Source organism: Vicia villosa, linkage group LG4 (genome assembly GCF_029867415.1).
Source record: "Vicia villosa cultivar HV-30 ecotype Madison, WI linkage group LG4, Vvil1.0, whole genome shotgun sequence".
Taxonomy (NCBI): domain Eukaryota; kingdom Viridiplantae; phylum Streptophyta; class Magnoliopsida; order Fabales; family Fabaceae; genus Vicia; species Vicia villosa.
The window spans coordinates 134074515-134089349 of NC_081183.1; the positions used below are offsets into that span (position 1 = coordinate 134074515).

General features: G+C 38.7%; 2 protein-coding genes across 2 annotated transcripts; both read left to right on the top strand.

Moving 5' to 3' along the window:
- The first annotated feature begins 1130 nt into the window (after positions 1-1130).
- LOC131597911 (uncharacterized) lies at positions 1131-3455 on the top strand. The gene is made up of 10 exons (XM_058870569.1): positions 1131-1257; positions 1529-1619; positions 1704-1831; positions 1907-1997; positions 2078-2240; positions 2330-2487; positions 2579-2699; positions 2781-2951; positions 3181-3240; positions 3324-3455. The coding sequence occupies exons 1-10, from the start codon at positions 1131-1133 to the stop codon at positions 3453-3455; spliced, it is 1242 nt and encodes a 413-aa protein (XP_058726552.1).
- A 1382-nt stretch (positions 3456-4837) lies between these two features.
- Positions 4838-6537, top strand: LOC131597912 (uncharacterized). The gene is made up of 3 exons (XM_058870570.1): positions 4838-5576; positions 5664-6102; positions 6189-6537. The coding sequence occupies exons 1-3, from the start codon at positions 4838-4840 to the stop codon at positions 6535-6537; spliced, it is 1527 nt and encodes a 508-aa protein (XP_058726553.1).
- The last annotated feature ends 8298 nt before the right edge of the window (positions 6538-14835 follow it).

Consider the following 14835-nt stretch of genomic DNA (forward strand, 5'->3'; position numbering starts at 1 on the left):
CCTACACAACCCATACATGCCATATATTCACTCTATCAATCAATGATCCATGGCTCACTCACTAAATGTCAATAACCTAACAATTTCTTCATGAGCAAGAAAACATGGAGAAATGAAAAACAAACATGATCCATGGGAATATCTATCATCATAGTACACATACACACCACAAAATCAAGTTTATAACTTCAAAGCTCACAAAACACCCAATTTACCATTGTTGATCAAGCTTAGAAAAGAGCAAGAACAAGAACAAAACACACAAAACTATAAGAACCATACAATCAAGATAAACTAGATTCATCCCCCTTACCTTGGTTAGATTCTTTGCTCTAGTTTGGTTTGGATTCCTACACTTCTCTTCTTCTCTTTGTTTTTCTCTTCTTTCTCTTCTCTTCACAAGCTCTCTTTCTTTCTTTCCCAAAATATCTCTTTTTCTCTCTATATCTCTTTCTATTTCTCTACTTCTCATTATCCCCCACTCAACTTTCATAAATTCTAATTTTGGCCCAAATGTTACTAAACATTAATTCTAACCAATTAACACCTAAAACATAATAATTACACACATGGAAAGTAATAAGTAAAATATTAACATAATTAATATTTACCGACTGACTCGACTCAAAAACGGTAAAATTTGGGAAATGTAGCAAACATCACAATTAATCAGAAAAACACATTTATGGGCGTTACACGCCCCGCCAAAGCCCGCCGCTCGCCAAAACCCGCTCCTCCTCCAAAACTCACTCTTTTTTTAATTAATTCTAGTAATTGCAATTCTTGATGGTTTATTTTATACATTTATTTATAAATATATGTAATATTTTTTAGAGTAAATTTGTTAAAAAATTACTTTTATAGAAAATTGTTTTAAAAAATAAGTAAAAAGTTTAATTAAAAGGTAAAAAAAGCATATTAATCTATTAAAAAAATATAAATAAAAATAGGCGGGTAAGCCCGCCGCCCGCCAACCCGCCATCTTGGCGGGGCAGGCATGATTTTGATGCCCATTTTATTTGGCGGGCATAAGGCGGGGCGGGCGGCCCGTTTTGCCACCCCTATATACGGTGTCGAACTTCAAAGTTGAGCCAAATAAGTTGGTGTTTAAACCTTCTGGCCACAGGTTTATGGTGAAGTTTACAGGAGGAACAACTGTTTCTGATGTCAACAAACATGAGATACAGCCAAAGCAACACACGTTTACGAGTTTTGCTGATATTATAACCGAGAAAACTCAGAAAGATATGCTTATTGGTAATATAATATATATGTTAATAATGTTTCTCTTATGTGTTTTGTTTATATTCTTTTTGGTAATATAATATATGCTTGAACACATTGTTTCTCTGATGTTTTTGGTTGATATGCTTATCGGTAATATAATATATATGTTAATGATGTTTCTCTGGTGATTTTGGTTTACATGCTTATCGGATATATATTTCATAGATAATGTTTATCTGATGTGTTTTGTTTATATGCTTATCGGTAATAATGTTTTATTTTTGATGTATATGACTCCCAGACATTATTGGTATCGTTGAAAGTATCGGGTATGCTCAGAAACATGGCGGAAGTAAGAAATTACAGGTTAATTTGGTCCTAAGGGATGCAACGTACGTCTTTCCACCTTCAATATTTTTCTCAGTGTCTATTTATGTACATGCAGTTTACTAACAACCATAATTTACCATGCCCAGCAACAATACAATTAATTGCACCCTTTGGGAGACTTATGCTGCTCAATTCTTCAAGTTTGACGAAGAACGGGTCAATACGTCCGCGCCAACTGTTCTTTTGCTTCGATATGCAAAAGTTAAAGAAGAAGGTTGGACTTTTAATACTCTTTGGTGCAAATCACTAATTTTAAATATAGATTTATAGTCTTCTTTTTAAAATGCAGGACAGTATCCGCTTTCGGTTACAAACACCTTCCATGTTACGAAACTACATATCAACGCAGATTTGCCAGCAGTGAAACATTTCGTTGAAAGGTATTCTAAATATTTTGAGCACTCTCCTAATTAATAGTTTATGATTCCTCTTTTGCTTGACTCTCGAGTTTATGTTGCAGTATACCTAAGGACACTTTGAGCGCGGTCTCTAGCCAGCTTAGCCTAAATTCACAGAACCTCTCCCGCTCCACAAATTCTGACAATTCTAGACAAACTCCAATGCAGAGATTGTTGTCTGGTGCTTTGGCTCTGCCTCTCAGTGAAATCAAGAAACTGAAACAGGTTTGGAGAATTCTTCATCGATATTGACTGATTTCCAAATACACTGCCATATAATATGCTAAGGCCTTTTCCGATCTTCTTCAATGCAGGTCTCTTTCTGCGCTACTGTTGTTGAAACCAAAAAACTTATCGCCTCTTCCTTTGGCTGGTGTTACCGAGCATGCCATTCATGTCCTAAAGCTGCTCGTGGTGATGAACCTCCTTTCATATGCGATAACAAGCATAAAACTGAGGCCGAAATCTTTAGGTGAAGTTCTTTTTTTTAGGACTGTGTCATTCACGTTTACTCCTTCTCATTAATCACTCTTTGTTGATGCTGGTTTTAATCCATATTCCAGGTATAAAATTGAAATAGAGGCTGTGCATTTAGGCGTACCTTGCAAATTCATATTTTGGGACCGGGAATGTACGGATATCTTGGAAATATCTGCTGCTCAAATGCGGGATACAATGATACAGGTTTATTACTTAAATCATTATCTTCATAGATTGCTTAGCATTTAACATATATTTGACCAATAACACTATTTTTTTTCAAAGGCTGGAATCACTGATCCTCTGGAGTTCCCATTAGCTCTTGATAAGATGCTTGACTTGGAGCTGGCTTTTAGAGTTACATGGCAGCCAAGCTGGGACTCTTGCTCCGTTGTTATGTTCATTAAAGATAAACCCTTCGTCGAACAATTAAAGGCTCCGTGGAAACATACCCAGGTATTATGTTACCAACTTATCGCACGGGTTCTTTGATTTACAATCCCCACAATCTTGCTGATCTATAATAGATTATTCACAGAAGGTGTCCACTTCTCAACCCTCCGTAACACCGTTAACAGAGCAGGTATTATCATGCCTTCGTAAAGATTTTATTACGCCGTCTACGTAATGCGCATTCTAATTTGTTTGCATGTCTGACCAAAAATATTGGATACCTATTATGTAGATTAAGGAGAGCGTCGATGAAGCAAAAACTAATGTTGCAGAAGAGTATGAAATTGTTACGGTATCCTTCGAATAACTGAATATGTGTTTAGCATTTCAACAGCGAAGTAACTTAAAATAACACTTGCGATTTTGTACTTACAGGATGTAGAAATTACATCCAAGCATAATCCTGATCCGGTCACACCTACTGCAAAACGGCATATTGGTGATGGCTCGAACGAATCAACTACCGTGCCTGGATGTGCGACGGAGAGCTGTCATCAACAAAACTGAAAAAAATCATCAAGTTGGAGAAGAATGTTTGAGGGATATTTCAAGAGTTTTCATCTTGTACTGTCTTTGACGTTTTGCTTTGTAATATTTTGGATCCATCTTTTGCTATGTGCTTTAGAATCATTGTTCACCAAAGACAAGCCTAATTTTATATATTAAGTCATCTTTCTGTCTATATTTAAATTGCTTACAGGTTATTACTTATTTCTTGTGTGTTTATAAAACATTTTGTATCTGCAAGTTTTCAAAACACACATAAAAAACAACTACTCATGTGGTTGAGAGCCTATCACCATGTTTTTCCTATTGCTTTTGTCCATATGTTTGGATATTTAGAGCCTGCATGCAATCGTGTGGTTGCCACACACCCCATGCATACTTAAACTAACTAATAAATCTGTTTTTATATTATTCAAAAGAGGACTGCTATCTTTACACTAAAAACCATACACAAATACTTACACCACATAAAATACAACATATGTAACTGTTTGCATGTGTTAGAAAAAGTGAAAAAAATAATTATTAAACATTTTAAAGAAACAAAACCGTAGGAGTCAAATCTAGTGTAGGAATAATATTACTCTATTCAAAATATTTGACCTGCATTAGTATCCACAAAATGTGCTATTCATTTGTTTTTTTTTATCCAACCAAAGTGCTATCTATTTGTTTATTAAAAACTATAATAAACCTATATAGACAATATACTACATATGTTAAACATTTTAGATAGTAAATAAACAGTCACAAATGTGGTTCTTCGAACATTTTAGTTTTCCAATTCAAAAACAAATGCCACGCATCCCAACCTTCTTTGCACTATGATGATGAACCCACCTAGGTACCTACATCAGCCTGACTGCACATTGGAAGAGGCTGAACCAAATTTCAATCATCAAGGCGGCAAGGTACATCATATTTTACACGCCTCCCATTTCCCAATAAAATATTAGACCCATAGCTGGATTTTAACAGGATGTTCACTTGCCACTAAGAGATTGAGTGTACAACTTTATTTATACAAGGACCTATTTTTATATTTTCAAATTTCAGTTTCGGATTTTCAAACAATTATTTTTTGACAGAGTTATTTCATGTAGCGGGAAAACTTCAAATTTTCAAAAATTACCCTCTATTTTTGGGACTACATCTCCAGACCATATCACTTGAGCTATTTACATTATACTGTCTTCCAACAACTATCATGAACAGTTGGAGTAAGTACCCCCTATGACATGCGAACCCATTCTTCTTAATATGTGCAGTTTATTTTGATGCAACCTTCTACAGAACCTCATACCACATTCACATTGTACATTTGGTGAACAATAATTCCATTTTTTTCCCGCAGCTGTCCGCTAATCCAGTTCCTGTCAACCATGGAGTCCGATTCTACAACAAACACCGTTGATCCTTATTATGTTGCCAGACGTAGGAGAAGACTTATATTATCGGCAAGGAGGCGCTCACGTCGGGGTATACACACTCAACGTCCTATTATCCCGGTACAGCCGAGTTTAAGTATGATTCCAAACTTGCATTCTGTGGATGATGTTATTCCAAACTTATCTTCGGCACGCAATCATTCATATGGAACCCCTGCATCCTCTAACTACCAATGCTTGGAAAATTCCGTGAACGCCGCAATGGCTAGAAAGAAGAGTAGGATAACATTGTCTAACAAGAAGAATACACCTAATAATGCAAAGAAGGAAAATATTTGCATGACCGGAGAATCTATTATAACCAGAACTGTAACACCGACATCGGGTTTGCGTTTACCGCTTACTGGTAATCTATCTAACATCATGAACACAACCCCGTCCCTGAGACAAGTACCTCAACCTATATCTCATAAAAAACCCAGGTTACATTGGAATTCTGGAAATAACTTACTTGCCAGGTTCAACCAAACTGTTCCACCTTATTGCAACACCGACGAGGCATCTACTTCTAATGCACCTACTAAAAATCATGCCGCGACTTCGAATTTTACCGCAGCAACTCATTATTCAGATGGTGCAAATTCTGAGTCTGAACATGATTTGAACAACTGTAGTGGTTTTGATGATGATGAAGAGGTTGATAATGAACCTTTACTTGATTCTTATCTCGAAGGTATGTGTGCCTACCGACCAATGCTTATGTTCTTTCGAATATTTTGACTACTTATGCATTTGATCCTAATCATGATGGACAATGCAGAATATTCTGACGTAGGAGATCGAGCTTGGGAATGTCCTTCATGTCACGCATCTATGTGGTACCAAGAACACATAGGCAATACAAGGCATACCACTGTTCCAAAGTTCACACGCTGCTGCAGAAGTGGAAAGGTTGTTCTTCCGTTGTTGAACGATCCTCCGCAACTGCTGCAACATCTTCTACATAATGGAATCCGTGCAGACAGTAAAAACTACCAAAGCAACATTCGAACTTACAATGCCATGTTTTCATTCACTTCACCTGGAATGAAATTTGACAATACTGTTGCGGATGGAGGAGGCCCGCCGACTTTAAGACTGCATGGTCAGACCTGTCATCGAATAGGTACATTAATCCCGGAAGATGGAAGACCGCAATATGTGCAACTATATATTTATGACACCGACAACGAAGTAGATAACCGACTGAAGTGTTTCGGGTATTTATACTTATGTATATATGATTATTGCTTCAATTTCCACTATATCACCGCACTAACAGTCCTTTTTGAAATTCTTCATGCAGCGACAACACGGTTACCAAGAGGGATATTGTCTCGAATCTGAAAGTTATGTTAGACGAATGCAATCCACATGCAAAGGCTTTTCGGATGGTGAGAGATCTGTTGAAAGGCAACGCTTTCTTGGACTTGAAGCTACGCCTAATCAGTGATAGACCCGAAGATGGACGTGTCTACAACACACTAACTGTGTCGGAGGTTGCTGCTCTTATTGTTGGCGATATCGATCCTAACACCCCAAGAGACATTATCATTCGCGCTCGTGATGGACATTTGCAAAAAATTGATGAGTTTCATCCGGCTTATTTGGCTTACCAATACCCTCTCATTTTTTTGTATGGGGAGGATGGATAAAGGAAGAATATTCTTCATAGATATGAGCATGAACAAGAGGTTACAATAAAAAATCGTCAATCCATCAAAGATTGGCTATCATTCCAATTACAGGAGCGTCGTTCAGAGGCAAAGACATTACTTCATTCGAGAAGGCTATTTCAGCAGTTTTTAGTGGATGGATTTGCAATGATGGAGTCCGAACGACTCAACTGGCTGAGGACTAATCAGTCCAAATTACGAGTTGGGAAATATAACCAGTTACAGGATAAATCTTGCGGTACGCAATCAAATATAGCGGCTAAGAGGGGAAAACGTGTGGTATTGCCATCAACTTTTGTTGGCAGCAAAAGATACATGGATCAACTTTATTTCGATGGTATGGCCATTTCGAGCAAATTAGGATTCCCGGATTTATTCGTTACATTTACTTGCAATCCTGCATGGCCGGAAATAACGCGTGCACTCACCGGCACTTCGTTGAAGCCTCATGATAGACCAGATTTAGTTACCAAAGTTTTCAAAATCAAATTTGACGAGCTAATGACTGATATAACCAAACGCCATGTCCTCGGTAAGGTAATCACATGTAAGTACTCCTGTCTAAACTTCCAGCCGTAAATTTTCACAATGTTTAATAATTACATTAAACAATTTTTACCTTCTGAATTATGTCACAGTTATGTACATGATTGAATTTCAGAAACGAGGGTTGCCGCTGTAGCAACCTGCCTAAAAAATTTCAGCTTTCGAGTCGCCACCTATTCTGAAGGGCGAATAGGAAACCCTACGCGGATAAGAGATTGAGGGTAAGTTATTATAATCAGGCTGAGGGAAGGTGTTAGGCACCCTCAGCCCTTTCCTAAAGGCTAATATATCAAAGATTAGGGTTGCATGGCAGGGTTTGTAAAGAAATGTAGCAAACAAAATTATAAGGACAAGATTGAGATTTTGGAGAGGGGGACTCGCCTTGTTGCCAAGTGCCTACGTACCTCCTTAGGGAGGATCAGAGTCTACGTAGTTCGGGGAGGGTTGTACGCCATTTAGAGTTTGAATTTGATTTGATATGGTTTTTTAGAGACTTTTTAGTTAGCCTATCGCAGTTTGTTTTGTTTTGTAATTTGAATGGATTTTAGAATTATTAGGGTTTGGGCGTACAACCCTGATTTGGCACAATTAACCGCAATGATCAATAGGTTTGATCACCATAGTTAAAAGATTAAGGATTTGCATTGTTACCAATTCAAATCGATTAATTCGATTATCACTAATAACAACTTATTGTATTTTATTATTTATTAATTGGCGTTTTATATCGTTACCTCTCATAATCGATTAACACGACTACAAATAATAACAAATTAAATTAAATAATGAGGCAAGATTAATCACCACAATCAATAAGATGATTGCAGCCATTTAATCGAATTTGGTTTGATTTTTATTTTAATTTAATAGTATTTTAATTAAAATTATTGTTAACCATAGCGATCAATCGATTTAATCGGCACGAATAACAAATTAAAAAATTTTAACATAATTATCATGTATTTATTTTATTAAAAAAAAATTATAATACAATTAATATATATTAAAACATGTATTTTAATTAAAATAATCAAATAATTAAAGTTTTATTAAGTTTATTAAGGTTTTGGATTCAGTAAGGTTATTTATTAGGGTCCATATTATAGGGACCAAATTCTGGGTGCATGATCTAAGGCTAGTGGGGATCTATGGATCAGATCTGAGGGACCATGGTATTCCTTCCAGACGCGCGTGTACTGGAGTACAGACAAGCTTCTCATAAAAAATATAATGCTGGAGGGAGGGCTCGAACCTGTGACCCTCCACTCCCATACGCGTCCCTTTAACCAACCCAACCAACTTCGTCATTCGTTTATTATACGCGCCCAAAACATTAAATAAGAGACATGACCAATAACCATAAAAATGCGCGCGACATTCAAACCAGCAAATTAAGTGATAACACGTTATCATCTTCTCAAACGCGCCTGTAACAACTTTACGAAATTAGCTACGATTTAGCTGCGAGTTTATTCGTAGCCATTAAACTTAGAAAAATAGCGATTAGGCCCTCCCTGAGTATAAATGTTTCGCACTCCTTCAACCTTGTTCGTATCAACCTTGCGAACACAGATATACCCTCGATTTAGCTTAATTTTACCTCTATAGCAAAACCCCAAATTGGAAACCCTAGAACTCAAAACGGACTCCCATGGTAACACTCGATTACGATGCGTAAGCTTAAAATAACCAACCCAGAATCGTTCACGACATTGAAACAAACATGAATATGCAATTATATTTCAATAATGATGCGTATACAGTCCAGATCGAAAAGGTTTTCAGAGTGACTTACTTTGATGAATAGGAGAATGTTCTGGGGGTGTTGATGTAGAGTAGCGATCCAGACACGTTCCAAATCTCCTGAGGAAACTTTTGAAACCTTTAGATCTTTTTGAAAGCCTCCAATTCTCTAAAACCGAGTTTGAGTTTCTCACTGAATTTTTGATTCTTGCAAGTCTGCCTCCCTCTGAATTTTGCGTCCCCTAACCCTGTGGCTTGTGTTTAATACTTATAGGAGATGCAATTTAGGTCAAAAAAAGAATCAAAAAGCCTTTGAATCAAATCTTTCCATAGTTGAGAAATTTGATTTTTTTCTTGAATAAAATCTTGCTATTTTGGTCATAATTTGTATTAACTTCCTTCTCCAATCACTATGCACGAAATTACATCATATTTGATCATTAATTCTGATTGGAAATCAAATAAAATATAATTTTAACAAAATATTTGATTTTTAGTCTTTATTAAATCATAAAAATGAAATAAAAAAAAACATTAATTCAAATATAATGCCAATTTTCGTGGCAAGTGGTTTTTGGGCATGCTAATAGCTTGTGGACCAAGTTTGTATGAAAATATTATGGGCCCTTTTGCAAAGTTTTTCCATTTGAACCCTCCTTTTTCACTTTTGGTCCCTGAAAATCACCTAACTTTGATCAAGCATATCTCCTTCAATATTTGGGCTATGAAGGAGTTCTAATACTTTTTGGAAACCTCAAGAGGTCCTCTACAAGCCACTTTGGAACATAGTTTTCATTTGAAGCTTTTATCTTGATCATATTCTCTTTGGGAAAAAACTACTTTTGAAGGATGCCTGAAAATGACCTGTAATCTTTTGCTTTGTATCTCTTAAATGAAGCATTTCTAGCCTTGGCTTGTGAGACACAAAGTTGTAGAGAATTCAATTTCCTTCAAAATAGGCTTTGAGTGGGGAATTTCTGATGCTCCATGTGAAAGTTATGGCCAGTCAAAGTTGGGTTGACTTTCTTCTAAGAAACCCTAATTTGAACCTTTTTTGTATCTGTTCATCTCTGAGTTTCTATTAATGGAATCATGATCAATTCTTGATCAAATGATGGTTATGCACCTCATGTTTGATGTTTGCCCAATGATTATGGTTTGAATCATGCCTTGATTGTGATTGACCTTTCAGTTTGAATCAATTGACTGTGAATTATCTGGATCATTTAAATGAGCCACGTCTTGAGATTTGAACTTTGCCTTTGTTATGAGAGAAGTGTGAGAGGTAAATTTTGGGGTATGACAGCTGCCCCTATTTAATTACCTTGGATTGGGTGACAAGAGGGTGTGTAGACCTCGCGTCGTTCCGATCGAAGAGTTATTAAATACTGGAAGACCCTTAAATTTGCCTTGAATTTGAGTATGGATGAAGAGAAATGTCCTGCTAAAGCCTGAGTCTTACATAGCGAGGACCTTTATTGGTTGTGTAATCGGCTTGCTATGGCCAGCAAGCCTCCGTAGTTTGTGGACCCCTCACTTACCATAGTGCTGGTAAGCTACTCGCATTTTTGTGAACCTCTCACTTACCATAGTGCTGGTAAGCTACTCGCAGTTTGTGAACCTCTCACTTACCATAGTTCTGGCAAGCTACTCGCAGTTTGTGAACCTCTCACTTACCATAGTTCTGGCAAGCTACTCGCAGTTTGTGAACCTCTCACTTACCATAGTGCTGGTAAGCTACTCGCAGTTTGTGAACCTCTCACTTACCATAGTTCTGGCAAGTTACATCGCAGTTTGGACCCCAATAGGATTGCTTGCTATAGTTCTAGCAAGTTCACCTGCACCAACAGGGTTATCTGCAAGTGTTGTTGCAGAATTTACCTGTGTCGAATTTTTGTTCCTGTAAATGCGTATGCATTATGTTTATACGTTGTGCATATGCCCTGTTGTTTGTATAATGCGTATGTATGAATGCTTACACATGTGTATGTTGCATGTATATTGATGAATGTATGTATTAATGTATATATGATACCCCCTACATTTATCACTCATCTCCTTATCACCCATTGCTTTTGTTTAACCCCTTTTTCTTTTGAGTTGTTTGTGACTTTCTGGCTCAGTCTGATTAATCCATTGATACCATCCTTTGAAATGATGTTCGGCTAGATTTTTTTAAGTGATCGCATCACGGGGCGTTTGTAGCCTTCCGGAGATTTCACAGTTTTATTCTATTGCTTTTGCGTTGAAAGTTTGTAAGTTTCTCATGTTAAATCCATGTTAGAATTTATAAAAATAAATTATCCTTTGCAAATGGTACTGAAATTAGAAATGAAGCATAGTATGCAAAAAGGAAATTTTATTGATATTGCCTTGAATTGGCGAGTGTACAGAAATGCGAAGAAAGAAAATGACAAATAGAAATGATATTAATACTGCCGTTGCTCTTTTTTTGTTATCGAGGGCCCCAATAATCCTTCGACTTCAGAAGTAGATGATTGCACGACCCCTCATCCTTCGTAGTTTGCCTTCGGCTTATGTCCGGTAATCCTGCTTTTGCTAGGCATAGTACTTCTTGACCGCGTCTGAGTTGATTGGGTGCGGTAGCTCATCCCCATCCATTGTAGTGAGGACTAATGCCCCTCCTGAGAACACCGTTTTTACAATGTATGGACCTTCGTAGTTAGGTGTCCATTTTCCACGGGCGTCGAGTCGAGGTAACAGTATCTTCTTGAGGACAATGTCACCTTCTTTGTAGGTTCGAGGTCGAACCTTCTTATCGAACGCTTTTTTCATCCTTTTCTGATAGAGTTGTCCATGACACAAAGCTGTCAGTCGCTTTTCTTCAATGAGATTAAGCTGATCAAAACGAGTTTTTACCCATTCCGATTCTTCTAACTTTGTGTCAGCTATGACTCTTAGTGACGGGATCTCCACTTCGATTGGGAGGACAGCTTCCATACCGTAGACTAGGGAGAAGGGGGTTGCCCCTGTAGATGTACGTACCGAGGTTCTGTAACCGTGTAGGGCGAAGGGAAGCATTTCGTGCCAATCCTTGTATGTTTTTACCATTTTTTGAATTATCCTTTTGATATTTTTGTTTGCAGCTTCGACAGCGCCGTTCATTTTAGGCCTGTATGGTGAAGAATTGTGATGTTCAATCTTGAACTCCTCGCACAGCTCCCTCATCATGTTATTGTTCAGATTCGACCCATTATCGGTGATAATCCTGCTTGGAACCCCATACCGACATATGATATTATGCTTGATGAACCGAGTGACTACTTGTCTCGTCACGTTGGTGTAAGAGGCAGCTTCGACCCATTTGGTGAAGTAGTCTATGGCAACCAATATAAATCGATGTCCATTCGAAGCTTTAGGTTTTATCATCCCTATCATGTCGATTCCCCACATTGCAAATGGCCATGGTGAACTCAGAACGTTCAACGGGTTTGGTGGTACGTGCACCTTGTCAGCGTAGATCTGGCACTTGTGACAGGTCCTTGCATATTGGAAACAGTCGGCCTCCATTGTTAACCAGTAATACCCTACTCGCAGTATCTTTCTAGCCATTGAGTGTCCGTTTGCATGGGTCCCAAAGGTTCCTTCATGTACCTCCCTGATAATCTCCTTGGCCTCGTTTTTATCTACACATCTCAACAACACTGAGTCATAGTTCCTTTTGTATAAGATGCTTCCGCTTAAGAAGAACTTGGATGCAAGTCTTCTCAGTGTCTTTTTATCAATTGTTGAGGCATTCTCCGGGTATTCCTGTTTTTCCAGATACATTTTTATGTCATGGTACCATGGTCTGTTGTCGGAATGCTCCTCAATCGCAAGGCAATAGGCAGGTTCATCGAAGTGTCTAACAGTTATCCGTGGTTCATGGTTTGGCCAGGTCACCTTGAACATAGAGGAGAGCGTTGCTAGTGCATCGGCTATTTGATTTTCTTCCCTCGGGATATGAGTAAAAGTGATAGTATCAAATTCAGCCGTCAACTCCAGTATAAGGTCTCGGTATGGGATTAGTTTTGCATCTCGAGTGTCCCATTCTTTGTTGACTTGATGGATTACCAATGCTGAGTCTCCGTATACATCAAGGAGTTTGATCCTTAGGTCGATTGCAGCTTCTAACCCCAATATGCATGCTTCGTATTCTACAATGTTGTTGGTGCAGTCGAAACATAGTCTTGCAGTGAAGGGTAAGTGCCGGTCATCGGGAGATGTCAATACTGCCCCTATGCCATGTCCTAGTGCATTTGAGGCACCGTCGAACATGAGTTTCCATACCAAACCTGGTTCGGGTCCCTCGTCGGGTCCTGGTATTTCATAGTCTCTTACTAGCATAATATCCTCATCAGGGAAGTCGAACTTCATAGATTGGTATTCCTCGAGGGGTTGGTGAGCAAGATGTTCTGCCAATACACTCCCTTTTATTGCTTTTTGAGTTACATACTGTATGTCGTATTCGGACAACAACATTTGCCACCTTGCAATTCTACCCGTGAGAGCCTGTTTTTCGAACACGTATTTTAAAGGATCCATTCTCGATATTAGCCATGTGGAATGATTCAGCATATATTGCCTTAGACGTTTGGAGGCCCATGCTAGGGCACAACATGTCTTTTCCAATGGTGAATACCGAGATTCGCAATCCGTGAATTTCTTACTGAGGTAGTAGATAGCGTGTTCTTTCCTGCCTGTTTCATCTTGTTGCCCCAGTACACACCCCATAGACCTTTCGAGTACTGTGAGGTACATGATTAGTGGCCTTCCAGGTACAGGAGGTAAGAGTATAGGTGGTTCTTGCAAGTAGTTCTTTATGGTTTCGAAGGCTACTTGACAGTCATCGTTCCACTTGATAGGTTGATCCTTCCTGAGTAGTTTGAATATAGGCTCGCATGTAGCTGTCAGGTGTGAAATGAACCTTGAGATGTAATTCAATCGGCCCAGGAAACCTCGTACCTCTTTTTCTGTCTTCGGGACGGGCATTGCTTGTATGACTTTTACTTTGTCAGGATCAACCTCTATACCTCGCTGGCTTACAATGAATCCCAACAGCTTTCCCGATCTTACACCAAACGTACACTTGTTCGGGTTTAACCTTAGCTTGTACTTCTTTAAGCGCTCGAACAACTTATGTAGATTTGTGATGTGCTCTTCTTCTGTGCCGGATTTGGCGATCATATCGTCTACATATACTTCGACCTCTTTGTGGATCATATCATGAAACAACGTGACCATGGCCCTTTGATATGTTGCCCCTGCGTTTCTCAACCCGAAAGGCATTACCTTGTAACAGAAAGTGCCCCAAGATGTCATGAAGGTTGTTTTCTCCATATCTTCGGGCGCCATCTTGATCTGATTATACCCGGAGAAACCATCCATGAAAGAGAACACTGAAGCTTGTGCCGTATTATCCACCAAGATATCTATATGTGGTAGTGGGAAATCATCTTTTGGACTTGCTTTATTTAGATGCCTGTAGTCTACACACATGCGCACCTTCCCGTCTTTCTTAGGAACTGGCACTATGTTTGCAATCCATGGTGGGTAGTCAACTACAGCAAGAAACCCGGCATCGAATTGTTTGAGCACCTCTTCCCTAATCTTACTATCCATATCTGGTCGAACCCTTCTGCGCTTTTGCCTGACCGGCGCACATCCTTCTTTGAGAGGTAACCTGTGTACCACGATGTCTGTATCCAACCCCGGCATGTCACGGTATGACCAAGCAAAAATCTCCGCATACTCGTGGAGGAGCTTGATTAGCGTTGCTTTTACGTCCTTACCTAGCGTTGCCCCAATCTTAATGTTCTTGGGTTCTTCATCCGTTCCCAAGTTTATGATTTCAATGGCCTCTTGTGGAGGGAGCATGCTCTTGGATTCCTTATCCACTAACCTTGACAACTCTTCCGGAAGTTCATCGTCTTCCTCATCCCCTTCTTCAGCCTGATTAGCGAGAGCCTCGAGTTTGTATAGAGTCTC

Excerpts from the sequence above, each read along its gene's own strand:
- LOC131597911 (XM_058870569.1), top strand. The coding sequence starts at position 1,131 with ATGGTGAAGTTTACAGGAGGAACAACTGTTTCTGATGTCAACAAACAT. Across the intron at positions 2,488-2,578 it reads ACTGAGGCCGAAATCTTTAG|GTATAAAATTGAAATAGAGG; the intron begins GTGAAGTTCTTT and ends TCCATATTCCAG. Across the intron at positions 3,241-3,323 it reads AAGAGTATGAAATTGTTACG|GATGTAGAAATTACATCCAA; the intron begins GTATCCTTCGAA and ends TTGTACTTACAG.
- LOC131597912 (XM_058870570.1), top strand. The coding sequence starts at position 4,838 with ATGGAGTCCGATTCTACAACAAACACCGTTGATCCTTATTATGTTGCC. Across the intron at positions 5,577-5,663 it reads ACTTGATTCTTATCTCGAAG|AATATTCTGACGTAGGAGAT; the intron begins GTATGTGTGCCT and ends TGGACAATGCAG. Across the intron at positions 6,103-6,188 it reads AACCGACTGAAGTGTTTCGG|CGACAACACGGTTACCAAGA; the intron begins GTATTTATACTT and ends TTCTTCATGCAG.